General features: G+C 41.2%; 1 protein-coding gene across 1 annotated transcript; it reads right to left on the bottom strand.

Annotated features, from left to right (window-relative positions):
* Positions 1-592: 592 nt before the first annotated feature.
* phb2a (prohibitin 2a) lies at positions 593-16,439 on the bottom strand. Its single transcript, XM_076295124.1, has 10 exons — positions 16,358-16,439; positions 14,116-14,248; positions 13,809-13,893; positions 13,427-13,506; positions 11,101-11,285; positions 5,982-6,111; positions 2,602-2,705; positions 1,996-2,073; positions 1,660-1,736; positions 593-1,097 (listed from the first exon to the last, which is right to left on the bottom strand). Exons 1-10 carry the CDS (start codon positions 16,376-16,378, stop codon positions 1,079-1,081), a joined length of 912 nt encoding a protein of 303 aa, XP_076151239.1. The 5' UTR covers positions 16,379-16,439; the 3' UTR covers positions 593-1,078.
* Between the last annotated feature and the right edge of the window lie 1,240 nt (positions 16,440-17,679).

The raw sequence follows: 17,679 nt of genomic DNA, 5'->3' as shown, positions 1-17,679 counted from the left end.
CAGTGCATCCGCTCACATACACACGGCCCTCCCCTCTCCTGCTCGGTTCCCTTTCATCTCAGAGACACTAGAGGGCCATGACAGCACGGTCAGGTAGTGAGGATGAAAAAAAAAAAAACCTACATTTTGGCGCCATCCTGTGGTAGAGTTAGGAACAACAGAACATACGGAATAAAACATCATTCATTATTGATTTTGGTTTGAGTTTGTGGTGAAGTATTGCCTTCGTTTTAGTAAATATAAGAAATATACGGCCCGGGATGAACACTTTCTTCCCAACACCACACCACCCCTTGATTCTCAAAGAACCACATATTCACTTCTTCACTCCAAAATAAACATTTAATCAAAATTCTGTTTGCGTGCTCTTATTACACCACCCAACTCCTGCACCCCAAAAAACACACATGCTTTACGCCACCTTGAGACACATGAGAACACAAATGCGGCCAAAGTGTAAACACAAACTCTTGCCGTCAGTGGCCTCTGGTTGTGTGTTCAGTGTCTAGTTTGAGTTCCTGCTGAACTGGACCCGGTCGCTCACAGGAGCCTACTCTTAAGAAGAGTTCAAATGATTTACACCACTCTCTCACACACACACTGCCCTGACAACAGGCTTTATAGAGAGCTTAACAAATACAGATATGCATGTACATGAAATTGCACAGAGATGGTTCTACATAACAGTGATTCGTTGAGGTATCTTCATCTAAAAAAAAAAAATCTGACCTTCACTGTCCACTCTGAGCAAAGATGCCATCAATGCTTAACAAAAGACTGCTCCTAAGGGTAGGGGTGCTGAATAGAAGGAGGGAGGATGGGAGAGGGCAGAGGAGGGGGGGGGGGGGCAAACACACTGTTCTGATGTTGTTAAGGCCACCCAAGTCCATGTTCCCAGAGCCCAAGGGCACACACACACTCAGGGACAGGCACTGTAGAGAGGAGACGCTGCTTGAGTGGCTGAGTAGAAATCAAATGGGGGGGGGAGGGGGGGTCAGGAGTTCTGGTGGCGGCGATGGTTAACGTGTGGAATGCATTCACTCCCTCTCTCTCGCTCTCTGAAGGACGAGGTCTCCATTCACTTCCCCAACGACAAACTGCAAGAGAACACACATAGGTAAGTAGGTAAAGCAGGTAGCTACTGCAAGTGTACAGGTATTTTCTGCTTCACACCATTTTCAGCACCAACCTGCATTATACATTATAACACTTAGACTGCCCCTACCAGTGTCTCATCATGCCTAAGCCTAATAATGAACACTGAGCTACCCCACATTATACACAGCACAGAGGACCTGCTTTCAGCCAAAGAGAAGGAGAGCAGTCCTACATGTTAAACCACTGCTGAGAGGACCTGCTTTCAGCCAAAGAGCAGTCCTACATGCAGTCCTTAAGCCACTGCTGAGAGGACCCGCTTTCAGCCAAAGAGCAGTCCTACATGCAGTCCTTAAGCCACTGCTGAGGCTTGCCTCACTGGCTGGTCAAGGTCAAACTGCCTGTTTATAAATTAACACAGGGCTGTGTTCAGATTAATCTCAATGGCCTTGGATCACAAAGCACTACCCCCCCCCCTTCCCATTTAGCAACAATACGAAAAAAGTGTTCTGTTGGCAGACACAAGACAGAGAAGAAAGGATATACTGCAGGAGCCCCACATACTTGTTGAAATTGTCATCTTGGAGGTTCAGCACCAGGCTGTCAGCATTCAGGTACACTCTGTTCTGTGATGTAGCCACCTGGACGCCATGCGAGGGAACAACATGGAGGGAAGGAAAAGAAGGGAAAAAAAACAAACAGTTCATCAGTCACTCGGCAGACAGCCTAGAATGACTGTTCAGAGAGCAGCTGTATTTGTCTGGTTGCTTGCAGACTTGAGCACAAGTTTGACTACAAAACAGAGAATAAAACTAAACAAAAATAAACTAAACTAATAAATTAAACAAATGACTATGCAATTTCAGACACAAGTCAGGAGTCTGAGGTGGTGAGCAGTACCGTCTTGGCGATGTTCTGGGCAGCGCGGATCCTCCGGAGTTTCAGGTAACCTGGATTCTTGGTAACGGCCTCCCCCAGCTGCGGACCAAACACAAACACACGTGGAGACGGCGTGAGCGCGCCTGCCAATCACTGCCCGCCGGCCCCATTCCACACAGAGGCCAGCGCGCCCCCCCCCCCCCCCCCCCCAACACACACACACACACACACACACACACACACACACACACACACACACACACACACACAGCGCTCTCTACTGGCCCTTTCAGACACATGGTTTCTTAAATCACTCAGACAAACGGCTGCTTATGTAGTCAGCATTTACAAGTGATCAGTTTTGTAGCCAGTTCACCAAGTAAATTAGTTTTTTTTTGCACAAGTGAATTTAATTTGTCTTGAGATCACACCAATGGAATGTCATGCAGCTGGTGAATTACCTTAACAATGAATAGCATGAGGTTTCAATTGATAATTGCTTCAAGGCTGGTTGTTGTTAGTGTGTTGAATGTTGTAAAGAGGAACAGGGAAGGGGAGAGGGAGAGGGAGAGACACGGAGGGAGAGTCTGAGCCAAACACAAAGAGACTAGGATACCAGACACTGACCAGTTTAGCAGCCTCAGCCTCTCCTTCAGCCTGGATGATCTTCTGTCTCTGGTCCTGCTTGGCCTTCTCAACATAGAACTGTGCCCTCTGAGCTTCCTGCTGGGCTACACACACACACACACACACAGTTTATTAGTGAACTAACAGTATCACTGTATTTAAAGAGTTTAATTTAACACCACAATAAGCACACAGCAGTTTTATTGTGTCTGATTCACTGCCAACTGTATGTTCACCACCACACAAAAGTTTCTAGAAGGTAAAAGAGGAGAGACAGCGCTCTCTAGTGGTTTGCACAAAAATGAGCATCAACATTTCAAAACATGAAGAGCTCATCAAGGCTTTGACTCAATTCAAATGATTATTTGAGATCAAATTAGTGTTTATTTCCAACAAAAATATGCAGGCTGGAGTTCAAAGGTAGTTTCCCCTTCAAACTTCTGTTATAATGTTTAATAAACTGTACAGCTAAACATCTTCACATAGTGCAAACAAATAAGTTATACTCAATTGAATAATCTGGTTGCCTTACATGTAATTTCGGCTAACTGTTAAATTATTTTGTGAGTTTACAATGCCTCCTGAACTACATAATATCTCTGGGAACGGACCTTTTTCACGGCAGCCATTTTTGACATGCAATATGCCCAGGTGTGACTACTGTCATAAGGTTCTGATTCTACTCCACTTGAACTGAACAGAGACTTCACTAACAGATTTAATAAAACCTGAGCTTGCCCTACCATCTCCTGCCAAAATGGTTGACGTGAAATTGAACCATCCTAACCTAGGTGTCATTCAAAACCAACATTTAATTCACAATCAATATCCCAAATACATTCAAACTTCTTTCAAGGTCAGTTGACTAAAAGCCTATGAACAAAGCCCTAGAATTCACATGCAAATCACAACTTATTTCCCTATTTTATTATTTGTTTCCCTACTGCTGTGGGGTGTAGAAAAACATAACATGATTCAAATATACACATAAACAAGGTAAGAAAGAACCTGTAAAACACCACACTACATTCAAATATACACATAAGCAAGGTAAGAAAGAACCTGTAAAATACCACACTACATTCAAATATACACATAAACAAGGTAAGAAAGAACCTGTAAAATACCACACTACATTCAAATATACACATACACAAGGTAAGAAAGAACCTGTAAAACACCATTTTCTTTTTTATTTTACTGCTCATGCCATCTGAATTGAGCTCTACTACAAACTAGGACTAGCCCTGGGCGATATATCGAATGAACTCGATTAACTGAAGTCAATGCTTTTAATCGCTGTGAAAAATTACTTTACACTTGTGAGACAGCAATGCCGGTGAATTCAATTTATGAACATGCTTAATCGACAGGTTTTACTTGATTGATAAACAGCCAAAGTAAGCAGCATGAGTCAAGAAACCATCCAACCAGTAGTCATTTAGGATTGATGCAGGTCTATGCTCTCACAGACAGTGCTGCTTTGCAAGAATTGGTTTGTAAAAAATCTTCAGGCTATATCTGTTTTTATGTGCATTATAACTAGGGGTGTAACTGTACATTAAAATCACAGTTTCGTCTGTACAAAAAAAAAAAAAAATTGATGTTAATTGACTTAACGGTCATATTGCAAGCAAAACTGCCTACTGTTGATTACTGTTAAAGACTGCATTTGGCACATTCGGTACGCATCTGTATTGAACCTAACGCCCTGTACCTAAACAGTTCGAACAAATACGTGCGCCTTTACACCCCTAATTATAACAATCTGACATGTAACAATCTGACATGTAAGACATTTGTAACAATCTTACAAATGTCACATTTAGACTGTTAACTATCTTGTAACCTATTAAGTACTAATGACCTTTCTTGGTAGGCCTTCTGGTTGTAACTGTAAATACTAAAAAGGTAAGGCTATTTGCAATTGAAATTTCTTTTAATTAACAAACTGACGGTTGTATGTGTTCACTGAACCAAGAGTATGAAAATAAAACATAATAAAACTTTTCAATCTAAAACTTAATCTGAACAGATATTAGTGCCGAAAACTTTCAGAATTCTTCACTTTCTGCTGACGTAAAAACGAATGTCCGCCATGTTTTTTGTGCACGTGAGCAACGTCTTTTTGTTGCCTATTTGTGCCTTAAGGCTAACACGATTACATACAGCCCTGGATTTTGGCACAAGGCTGTGATTTTGAGTTCAGGCAGAGAGAAAACAAATGCTTTAAGAAATATATAAAAAACAACAATAGCAACAACAATAACAACAAAAATAATCGAGATTTCATTTTTTGGCCATATTGCCCAACCCTAAACAGAATGCAGCCATCAAATATAGATGAGATCCACCAGGACCTCGAAATGGCCTCTCTGGACACACACACACACACACACACACACACACACACAGACACACAGACACAGACACAGACACAGACACAGACACAGACACAGACACAGACACAGACAGAGACACAGACAGAGACACAGACAGAGACACAGACAGACACACAGCTCCAGGTAGTGCTGGGCGGTATGAGCAAAAATGTATATCACGGTATTTTTCAAAATTCTTATGGTTTCACGGTATATGACGGTATTTTTTTCCCCCATGCATAATCAGATGTTCACAGCATTTTCTACAGGTTGAGAAAGGAATTGCTGCAGTACACTGACTAAGGATGGTCTATTTTACTGTCATGGTGTAGAATAACTCCACACTAGTGTTAATGCAGTTTTGCATGGCCCCAGAAAACTCATGATTCTAATGAAAAATCTAATCAGAATGCAAAGACAATTGCAGTCAAAATACAGAACTTTTACTGTGCAAATTTCACAAACATCTTGTATAAAACCAATACAAAAAGTAGTGCAACTTGCAATAATTATACTTTTTTGAAAATTATACAATTTAAAATAAAACATCTCTGCTAATATGCTTACTCTGTCAAATAGGCCTATCAGAAACATGCCTTATTGTTATTGTGTGGTTTACATGACATTAGTGGTAGGCTAACGTTAACTTCATGTGGATGTCTTCTGTGCAACACCCTTAAATAAACCCCTTACCTAAGGAGAAATTAAGCCTTAAGGGTCATACTTCAGGGGAAAAACTTATGGTGTTTTGTGTTTACCCTCACTATGCCTCGCAGTGGCACCATGCGTGCGTGTGAAAAAAGTCCTCTCTGAAACACTGTCGCGCGGCGCAGCGTTCCAAACGTTGTGTAATCAAATACACCGGTATGGCGGTATATTAATAAATAAATTCATATCATAACGGAAATATACACCGGTATACGGTGTGAACCGGTATACCGCCCAGCACTAGCTCCAGGGCAGCGTCACACACTGGGGGCGCTCTGCTGGAGGACTCACCAACTTGCTTGGCCTCCACGGCGGCTGTGTACTCTTTGCTGAAGCTCAGCTCTGTGATGGCCACATCATCCAGGATGATGTTGAAGTCCTTGGCTCGCTCAAAGAGCTCGCGGCGGATCAGGAGGGAAACCTGAGGACCACATACATATCATACCAGCACAGTCAGCAGAGTAATCCTGGATGCATGTTCCTGTGCACAATGGCTGGGGTTTGCTGTTGTCAAGTCAACGCTCCCAATTCATTAGTGGAAAGTTCCGAAGTGGGAACCTTCCCACCTCCCAGCTGCATGAATGTGCCATATACAGTGCAACCGGAAAGTATTCAGACCCTTTCAAGTTTCCACATTTTGTTATATTTCAGACTCACCTTAAAATAGATTCAATTCATTTTTTTCTCATTCATCTACATACAATACTCCAACACTCCACAAAAAACAGGTTTTTGGAGTGTTTTGTAAATGTATAAAAAAATAAAAGACTGAAATATTCCATTTACATAAGTATTCAGACCCTTTGTTATGATGCTTGCAATTGAGCTCTGGTGCATCCTATTTCTATCAATGGTCCTTGAGATGCTCCTACAAATTGATTGGAGTCCACCTGTGCCTAAATGAACTCACTGGACATTATTAGGAGATGCACACATGTCTTTATATAAGGTCTCACAGTTGATGGTGTATGTCAGAGTGAAAACCAAGCCTACCTCTCCTAATAATAAGCAATTAATTAATTTAGGCACAGGTGGACTCTAATCAAGTTGTAGAAGCATCTCAAAGACCATTGATAGAAGTAGGATGCACCAGAGCTCAATTGCAAGTGTCATAACAAAGGGTCTGAATACTTATGTAAATTGAATATTTCAGACTTTTATTTTTTATAAATTTACAAAACACTCCAAACACCTGTTTTTTGTGGAGTGTTGTGTGTAGATTGATGAGAGAAAAAATGAACTGAATCAATTTTAAGATGAAACATAAAATGTGGAAAACTTGAAAGGGTCTGAATACTTTCCGGTTGCGTTGTATTATGCTGATGTACCAAAACTAACTTATTGGTGTGTATAGCCATGTTACTGTCAAATCTTTGCATAGCTTCATAAGACTAAGAGGGGAGTACAACAATCTCTGTGAAACTATTTCACATCAGTGCAAATGACATGCATTAAAACCACATAATCTTCAGTGTCCCGCCGGCGGGACAGTTACCCCCCTCCCCCACCAACATTCTAAATCAATTGTATGCACCATATTGCTATGTAGCATAGTAATGTTATACACCATTTCAAAGCTTGTTTCATGTACAATCTGTATAGTGCTTTACATTCTCAGATTAATCTTTAATTAATTTAATCTCAATTAAATTTGATCCAAAATGCCCCCCTCCCCCTCCTCTGGTGCTACCCTGACCTCTGGCTGCAGTGTAGCTGCAGCACAATAAGTAGATGCAACATATTGGGTACTGAAATATTCACAAGAATCCATAGAAATGGAATCTTCATGTTGTATTATCCAATATTAGTTGTACAACATCTTGGACAATTAGTGTCACCCACTCCACAGCACTATTGTTAAGCAGAAGAGCCTGATCAGCTGGAGACTTCGCTCACTGCCTTGCACAACAGACAGACTGAGAAAGTCATTTGTCCCCAGGGCCATTGAACTGTTCAATGCTTCACTTAAGGGAAGAGGAGAGATAGACTTCTCTGCATAGTCTGTCTGCCTCTTCACCCCCTCCATGTTTGGATACTGTCTGTCCACTAGCCACTTTTACCAGTCTTTCTGCCTCACTGTTTGCGTGCTATATTAGCACATTAGCACATATGCATAACCCCTCCCTCCATGCCACAGCCGAACTGTGGCCACACTTATACCTTTTCTTAAAATAGTTAAATATATAGATATATAGACTTTATTTCTGCATTGTTGCACTGTTGGACTTACTCATTTGCACCATCACCATGACCACTATCACCATTGCACTATCACCATGACACTCATTCACACAGAGCACCTTACCTTACCATGCACAGAGAATCACAGGCTCAGTCCCTGCCTCAGTCATTGCAAGCGCCTCTGATTAATTAATCACCACTATGTGGATACTGTTTTTAGAATTGATTTAGATTAAGTGTTAGTTAGTATAATTTGTATTTTAGTATATTCTTTATCTTCTACTGTCCTTATTGCTTAGTTGTGTTTTTATATTATATACTTTAATTACTTTTTCTGCTGTTAAAGAATGTGTATGTGTTGTCTGTATGCTGCTGAAACTAGGGATGTAACGATTACCGGTATAATGATAAACCGTGATAAAAATGTTGACGATAACAATTACCGTTTTCTTTTGAAATATCATAATTATCACGGTTGATTACCACGGTGTTGAAACCGTGTGTTTAATCCTTCCCAGCTTCATCCGAGCCTGCTTTTGGCATACAGTAGGCCTGGTACAATGAAGCAAAATTGGTACCCTACTGATTCTGTTGTCTAATTGATGGTTTTAACTGCGATTTGGATTAGGCTACACCTGATTTTAAAAGGCGGAACATTTTCACCGCAAAACTTGCACTGTATCATTTGCACTCTGCGTCTTTTTATGTTCGCGTGCACATTAAATCCATTCCACTCACGTTATCAGAACACAGTAGCCTAAAGTTTTATTTCGAACACTTACTTTGGTCTCACTCAGGGTAGGAATTTCACGGCGGCCACGTCGTTTCCCCTTGCGTTGGCCGTGATGTCCCTTTGAAAATCAGAGGTTTACAGGCCACGGTGGCCTTGGTGCCCTTCTTTCAATATTCTGCTTTGCGTCCTACTAATAGTGAATTTTATTTAGCCTATGGCCTGTCAAAATAATCTTAGCATTCACAGCGCAAATTAATTTAGTCTTTTACGCAGTGGAGAAAGTGACAGCGCAAGAAAGAAAGTGCGTCTAAATTCACCTATTCTTCTCAGTTGAACTACTCGCGAAGTATAGCCTACTCATCACACAGACATCACATGAAAGAGCTTTTTCTCAGCTTTTAAACGATGTTAGCCGCGAATTGCTGTGGTGAACGGTTCGCGAGAAACGTAAATAATATAATTAAATTTAATCATAAATTCTACTGAAGGTTTTCGTCCATCTCCCTACCCATTCCTCTCGGTGCAATACTTCACGAACCTTTCGTTTAACACATGACAAACCATATATCAGAATAAACAGCAGACCTTACCGAACACAAAGGTGTAAAGCAGTCCCCTGTACAGTTAGCCGTTCCAGAGTAATCCATATTTGAATTTGCAGTACATTTCGACATGCATGGATGTCTCCAAATTTGGGCTTTAAGTTTTACAATGTGTTTAAATTGTTCCACATGATTTCATAACGGGCCAAATACAAAATAAATGTAACAAATATCGCCTAGATATCGGTAAATCAGAGGACAGCTGACTAAGAGTTTGTGAAAGTAGATCACAAAATGCTAAGCATGCATCTAGGCTATTTGAGTTTCTTAAAGCTGAACTGTGCTTAAATTGTTCAATACATGATTTCATAACAGGTCAAATATAAAATAAATGTTAAATATAGCCTAGATATCTGTAAATATTAGATGATCAGATGATTTGCAGTTCTATGTAATATGTCATGTTTCATGTTTTTGTAATGTTTCATACAGTGATGCAGGTCTACTGCAGTGAATAGGCTATACAACTTTGATAGCCTATGTGGCCTTTGTGCCCTCCACCAAATATGCCCAACTGCAGGCCAAGTGGCCTTGCCCCCAGAATGGTGATATTCCAAGCCTGGTCTCGATCCAAATAACAGTAATAGCAACCTCCAAGGCATGGTAGGGTAAGTTAAGCGATAAGCACATAGCCAATTAAACATGAAAAACTGAACGGGACACTTTTTGAAACTAGTTCAGCTTGTGTAGGCCTATCAGTGCTTTCTGAACATATTGAACACACTTTTAAAAATACCGTGATAATACCGAAAACCGTGATAATTTTGGTCACTATAACCGTGAGGTAAAATTTTCATACCGTTACATCCCTAGCTGAGACCTTGAATTTCCCCTGGGGATCAATAAAGTATCTAGCTATATATCTATCTATCTACAATTATTCCATATTTTGTGTAGTCAGTCTATATCAGAACACCTGACATACAATCTAAAGTCCACAAGAAACCACAAATTGTTACCTTTCATTTGAGACCAGGATTATGCTTCTACACAAAGGGGTTCATGTGCAGTAAGCATTTGATTGTCAGTATGCATTTTGGATAACCAAAAGTCCTATAGGGAGTTTCCATAGGCATTTTACAAAACACATGAGCATTCCTTGACAAATAATGGTCTAAAGCACTCATATTTTCATTCTATATAGATCTACTTTTGCACACAGCTTCACAAGACCTGGTGCTAGGGCTCAGTTGTGTTTTTAAGGGATATCAAGTGACCTAGAGGGCTGAAATGTGGTCAGTTAAGAGATGCTTGTAATCCGGCAGAAAGAAAACACTATATTCTAGCCTCTGTAACTTTGTGTGAGTACATCACACAGTTATTTTGACTGTTTCCTACGAAAACTACAGGTTCTCAGCTTTCTATAGAGAAGGGGTTCTCAATGTTTTTGGTTCCAAGGACCCCTTTTGGGAGAGAAAATATTCCGAGGACGTTCCATAACCGTAACAATTTAGCATGTCATTTGTATTCTCTGAAGTTGTGGACAGGTCCACTATCCCATGTTTTTTTGGCAGATGTGCATTGACTGACTCAAACATTTCTACACATTCATCAGCTAGCTGGCTAACAAATAAGCCAAGCTAGCAATAGTAGGAATGGTTCTTCATGACCTTCATGAAGTTTTATGGGTGAAAAGGGGCATTTTTTAAAATGCTAAAACTCAACTTTATAATTCCAAACAAATTATTTTGCGGACCCCTTGGCTATGGGTCGCCCCGGACCCCACTTTGAGAACCAAAGGTCCAACATTTGATGGTAGGCCCCAAAAGAGGTGGGAACAATGCCCTTGCAAATAGGCACAATGCAATTTAAGGCAAAAACTTATCCATGTTTAAGTACTATACACATTTAGGTTGTCCTTGCCGCCTCCGCGGTCACAGATGTACTCATGTACCTGCGCTCTCTGCGTGATGAGCTGGGATGCGTTGAACTTTGCCACCACACTCTTGAGCACCTCGTTGACGATGGAGGGGAGCACCCGCTCGTCGTAGTCCTTGCCCAGGTGCTGATAGAGAAAGGGCAGGTTGGAGGCCAGTGGCCGGGACAGCACACGCAGCGAGATGTTCACCATCTGCAGGTCTACGCAAAAAGAGAGAGGGACCACATGAGGATCCAGGAGAGGCTACTGATGCTCAAACTGTACACAGACGGCCGAAGAGTCAAGAAATGTGGTTAAAAAAAAAAAGTCACAAATACGTGTGCCCATGTCTAGAATAAAGTGTGCATAGCTGGCAGAAGACTTTAAGGACACGTTATTTTCCTACATATTTATGTTGAAAAAATCCTGAAAAAACTGAAAAGGTACAGGGTACAGAAAACACAATAAGCACAAATGGTATTGATAGGCCAAGAGCATACACATACAATGTGCCCTTTCCACAAACACTGCCTGAGGGCGAGAGCTGATTAGTGTTCTCTCCCCTCATGCCTGGGGGCAATCCAATCCTCTTCAGTCCCCAGACTGACTGGCATGGCCTTCTAGTGTGTTACATGGTGTCTAAGACAAACACTGTCTATTTTCAGTATTCACTCTCTCTGCCTCTGCTGATGCTACTGCCACTCCTAAATACAGTAGCATGCAATGGGCTCCGGTACGTACATACGTCTGTGTCTGTGTGTGTGTGTGTGTGTGTGTGTGTGTGTGTGTGTGTGACATCTATATTACAGTTACTTATTATAACTTACTAAGGGCTTTCAGATATAACCTCCGGAGTATATGCGGAGGTTGGTCAAACGGAGGTCCTACAATTCGAATGATTCAGATATGATGCTAACCTGCGGACCTTATACTGACCTTATACAGACCTATGTGTGAACGACATACACGCACATTACAGAATCTCTGTGTGGTTGTCGAGTGAGGCGTGGGGGCTTGCAAAGTTCGCAAGAGGCGAGATATGATGCAGAATATATGCGGCTGCTGTTACAGCTGCTGTTTTTGTTTACAAAATGTATGCATTATGTAGCCTAGGTTAAAGAAGAAAAATCTATTGTGCTGTAGGCTAATACTTGAAGTAGTCACGTAAGTGCTCCGTGATGTCTGGATCTTTTCAGGTTGGAGATTTTCTGGACAGCACTAAACCACTCCATCATGACACTTGCATTTAAGTCAAATTTAAGTGCCCCCACCACATGGACGCACAAAAGAAACGTCATCGACACGCCCTCTCACTAGGTGTGAATTTTAACCGCATGTTCTACGCTTCGTTCAGACACAGCACATTTACATAATGTCCAAAGGAAATACTAGGAGGGGAGTAGTAGAACAACCGGCTAAGTTCGTACTTCCATATGACCGTTTATGTTCTTCAGATATATGACCCCACCGTTTAACATCCGCAGAACCTCCGGTCTTACACGTATGTCTGAAAGCCCTAAGCGAGTGTATAGTAGGTGTGAAGGATTGAGTTAAATGCTAGCTGTTAGACTAGGGTTCCCCAAATAGCGGCATACTTAAGCATACGTCTGCCTTCGATAAAGGCAAAACTGCAAACATAATGGTCAAGCAAACTGATTAATGAACAAAATAAACATTCTCTCATTTTGCCAACACATGTAAATACAATGAATTCCATGGTTAAATAGCTCTCTACCTTTTTCCACCTGTATCTCTACCTCATTCAGTATTTCCGTGGTCCTAAGACACCTCGGCCCCAGAGAGAAACTAATAGCCCACTCCAAAATCTTTACTTAGTCACAATCTCTGTCTAATTTCATGGGGCCCTCATTTACTGGGCAAAGTGCAAAGTCAGTCTATGGGTAAGGATCTCCTGCATGAACTAAAGCCATCAGGTGGCATGTGACAGCTTTTAGCTAACCCACTGATGTTTGTGCTTAAGATATTGCTCATGGTGTTAATTTTGAAAATAGATCTTGTATAGCTATTAAGTTACCGTTAGACTTTGCACTTCCCAGAATGTAAAAAAGGAGGATCCACGTTGTTTTATTGCTTTGGATCCACATCCATCACTAACTTACAACAACATTCATTGAAAAAATATTCAGGGGTTAAAATTCCATTTTGGCCCATTTGCCATTCGGTATCGATTGTCTGAAGTTTGTGTCTTTGCCCAACTAAATGGCAAGACTGACAAGATAAGCCTGACTCCTAGCACACTGATTCTAGCATTCTAGAATATCACTGCTACTGACAACGAGCCCGACTTTTAAAAAATATCTAAACTGCTAGACTAAGACTAAGCCTAAATGTCAAAACATACCTTTGCTTCCTGTTAGGGAAGCAATCTTCCTAGGTCTTGCTCTGATGTCATAGATGATGGGGTACTGAAACCAAGGGATCCTGTTAAATCAAATACAAACATATTAGAGGCATCACGATGTATGGCTTAATTCAACCCAGAGCCGTACAGACAGATCTCTATAGGGCTCTGATTCAACCTAATAAGTCCGATTTAGTAACTACAGTGCAATACTATCAATATGTGGCTTATAGGTTTAATTCTCCAAAAGTTTGTGCTCAAAATTGCAGGGCAGACAACATCCACCACTTATAAAATGAATCCATCTGTACCTGTTTGATGCCATTAAATAAACCCATACATACATTTACATTACAAACACACAGACATCATCTAGCCATACCTGAAGTGGAGACCCTCTGACAGGACTGTATCCATCTGCATCCCTCCAATGCGGTTAAAGACGATGGCTCTCTGCCCTCCTTCCACTAGGGGAAAACACAGTTCAAATACCATCAGGATATTTGCCCACATTTAAACAATACCCCCCAAACTGTGTAGGGATACATGAAGTCATTTTGCTACGAATTGGGTTCAAATTTGTCAAAAACTTGGTTTGGACATGACAAAGAAATTCAAGACCGCTTAAAGACCTGCATTTAGTGACTGGATTACTGATCACTGCCATGAGGATAACTAACACCATGTACCTGTGTACGTCGCCTCTCTGACAGCATAAGCCAGGGCTCCGGCTCCAATGAGCAGTTTGACGCCAAGGCCTGCTCCTTTAGGACCACCGGCAGACATTCTGCCAGCGATCTGCCGGAGCTGCTGAAGTAAACCCTGTTCCATCCATCCAGGCAGAGAGACCAACACAGAGAAGGTCAAGACTTAGACACATCAAAACTATTTGTATTATGATTATACATGGTCAAAATTTCAAGTGCAGATAAATCTGTCCACAAAAAATATCTGCATCATCTATACATAGAGATGCACCACATTAGGGGATGGACAAAATATTGATTCAGTGATCTATTACGATACTTTTGCCCATGACACACGATCATGATTAAAGGAGAATTCCGGTGTGATATTGACCTAAAGTGTGTTGAAACCGAGTGTGAACATGTCTCATAGCTCATCTCGGCTTGTCCCCTGCACTCAGAAATCTGGCGCTAGTTAGCCGATGCTACAAACAGTTTTTCGATGGGGGTGCCTCGGGCATCGGCCTAGCCATGCAAATAAATCACTGTTTTACACCATTTACGAGGCTCAAAGTAGCTCCATACTTCATTGGTAGACTTCCGAGGGCCTTGACATTTAAAACGAGACATTGAGAACTTTGAAAAAGCACTGGTAATTTACTTACAAGACGATTTATACAGACAGTATCTTCACGGAGTTTAGCGTTTGCAGCCATCTTAAATTTAGTCACGATAAGTCGAGCGACGAGTATGAATGAACAGGTATGATAAGGGATGTCAAGGCCCTTGGAAGTCTACCAATGAAGTATGGAGCTACTTTGAGCCTCGTAAATGGTGTATAACAGTGATTTATTTGCATGGCTAGGCCGATGCCCGAGGCACCCCCATTGAAAAACTGTTGGTAGCATTGGCGCCAGATTTCTGAGTGCAGGGGACAAGCAGAAATGAGCAGGAGACATACGTTCACACTCGGTATCATATTTCAACACACTTCAAAAGCACACCGGAATTCTCCTTTAACCTCAAATACTGATACCTTTTGTTGAGTTGAGACAGATAATTTCTCAATCTAATAATTCTGACTTCTACTACTGACTAATAATTCCTGATATTTATAACACACACCACATGTAAGGGGCTGATGGTGCACTTTGTTTGGGTCCTGGCACCGAAGCTGTTAAGTGTTCATAGTATTTTTTCAATTATTATTATTATACTTAATCATAGTATTTTTTCAATTATTATTATTATACTTAAAGAATGTCTCTTCTTTACCTAGGAAGATAACCAGTGTAAACTTTCGTTGAGGACCAACACAATGTTAATTGGTGCAGATTTAAAAAAGACAAGAGTATGCACTCCATTTAATTGCATTTCTATGCTAGCCTTATAGTGATTTTTGTGGTAATTAAATCAGAAAGAGTAGAAGCTACTCAGTATCGGCAAGCACACAAATGTAGGCCTACATTTCCACTCAGTTTAATTAAAATGCTATAGGTTCATTCCTAATTATAGAACTGTTCAATTAAAATAGGAAAGCAGGAAGTGAGGTCATATGTTGGCCAAACTTTGAATCCATGAAACATGCTGTGCTTGCTACCTTGCCCTTGACCAACACAACGTTGGCAACGATGTTTAGCTAAGCTACTAGCCCCCCCCCCCCCCCATTACAGCGAGCTGCTATATTTCTACATAGTTTCATCAAAGTTGACACATTTCTGTGATTTGACACCATAATGCAGTAAATAAATACGCCTTTGTGTGACTTTTACGGTTCTTTCTTCTGTAGTTAACGTTACACAGATATCGTGGTGTTGTACACAACATTGTCTTGCAATGTAGTAGTGTCACAAAATATGACGTGGTTACACTGATTAAATAAATTATCTTAAGCTTAACGAGACATGAACCTGAAAGATGTTCTTCTAATGTTATAACGAATGACTAACCAACAGGTTTGTAAAAACGTATTCCACATAACTTTACCTAACAATATTGGACATAGCCTAATGACTACCATTATGAACCTCGCTAAATTAAGGTAAAGGTTATTAACAAATTAACGTTATGAGACATGAGATCAGGGGATGAGCCCTACTACGCAGTCTGCTTCTACAGTGACACAGAAATACCCCCACACCCGTTTATTCGTATGAATAATGGCAGTGCACATGCATGTAATTGTGTGTCAACAGAAGCATCGATATAGTGACAAAAGTAAAGTTATAAAGGAATATAAACTCACGCCTGGATCTTTATTCGCCATGCTGTTTCCACTCGTGATACGTATTCTGATAAATTCAAGGTCATATTAAAATCACTTCCTGTGACACAGGACGCTGCACCATGGAAATTGTAGTCTCTTGTAGTTCGCAACATCAGAGCCTAGTGCGGCAGCGTGACTGCACAGGTTGCCTACAGGGGACGCTGTTTCCCTTGAGACCAACCAACCAATTTAACTTGGAAAGTCAGTTGAGGCCTAATAGTATTTAGAAGCATTTTTTGGTCCTCTAAATTAGAGTTATCAGCAAAAGTATGCAAATATTACAAACACCTAGCCTGAGTCTGGCTACATCAGGCTAACAAATACCAAAAGTAGGCATACATTGCACTGATAAAAGCTTGCCAACATGCAGAGGCGGAGCTACGTGGTGGCCAGGGGGGGCCACGGCCACCACTGGTCAAAGCTTGGCCACCCTGCTGGCCCCCCCAGCTCGTTTTCGACGGCACTTTGCCAACACTTTGCAAAGCAGGGACTGAACCAATTACTGCACTCTATCTACGACCATTGGCCCAGTCAGGAAGTGTACTATGGTTCTGATCAAATCGTGAGTAGGCCTATAGTGCAGCAGCAGCAGCGGGACAATTTAAGTCATCTGTTATAAACACTTGAAAGTAGCCTAGACTACTACTTAACCTCAGTAACAACAGGTGAGTTAATGATGAGTTGGAACATTAATGCTAATAAGATGTTAGAATGTGTCACGAATCATAGCCAAGTGAGCTGCGTTGGGCTGTCCTTGTTAGGTAGGCTCTGACATTGAAGTGTGGGGCTGATAAAAAATAATCGGATGCCCGCGGTATAACGCTGTTACAAAAATATTTCGATAAAATTCCAAGTACAAATTCGGGTGAAATGTAAGCATATTAGGCACATATCTCCGGATGGCTCCAATAAAAGTAGGCTAATAGGGCCTAGCCTAGGCTACTTTATAAAAACAGAATTTGCTGACGGCGTGTGGTTCTTGCCATAGCTGGTCAGGCAGAGGTTGCTTTGCCTGAGTTCTTTGTTACATTGCTCCAGAATTGTTCATCGCGAGATGAAACCTTAATTGCGTGACAGAGCAGAAGTGGGGCTTTCCAACGAGACTAAACACTTGTCTGTGCGATCAAGTATGAAAATAAAAAATAATCATGAAATTAAATCAAATTGATTCATATTTACAGTTCACCTGCGCACCCATTACTCTCGTTTGAATTACTCGCGAACTCGCGAAATTGATCGCATAGATATGGCAAGCATATCAGAAGAAAGAGGAGACACAGGGCTATCTATTGGTACCAAGT

This window comes from Alosa pseudoharengus, unplaced genomic scaffold (genome assembly GCF_046254945.1).
Source record: "Alosa pseudoharengus isolate Yale_2024_CS ecotype anadromous, Long Island Sound unplaced genomic scaffold, YU_APseudo_1.1 YU_APseudo_1.1_scf_2, whole genome shotgun sequence".
Lineage (NCBI taxonomy): Eukaryota > Metazoa > Chordata > Actinopteri > Clupeiformes > Clupeidae > Alosa > Alosa pseudoharengus.
This window is presented reverse-complemented; position numbering and strand designations above follow the sequence as displayed.

What these genes read in the sequence shown, in the direction of transcription:
- phb2a (XM_076295124.1), bottom strand. Translation starts at nt 16,378, where the DNA reads ATGGCGAATAAAGATCCAGGC. An exon ending in TCAGAGGGTCTCCACTTCAG is followed by an intron (nt 13,507 to 13,808) that starts GTATGGCTAGAT and finishes TTGATTTAACAG; the next exon opens with GATCCCTTGGTTTCAGTACC. An exon ending in CCCAGAACATCGCCAAGACG is followed by an intron (nt 1,737 to 1,995) that starts GTACTGCTCACC and finishes CATGGCGTCCAG; the next exon opens with GTGGCTACATCACAGAACAG.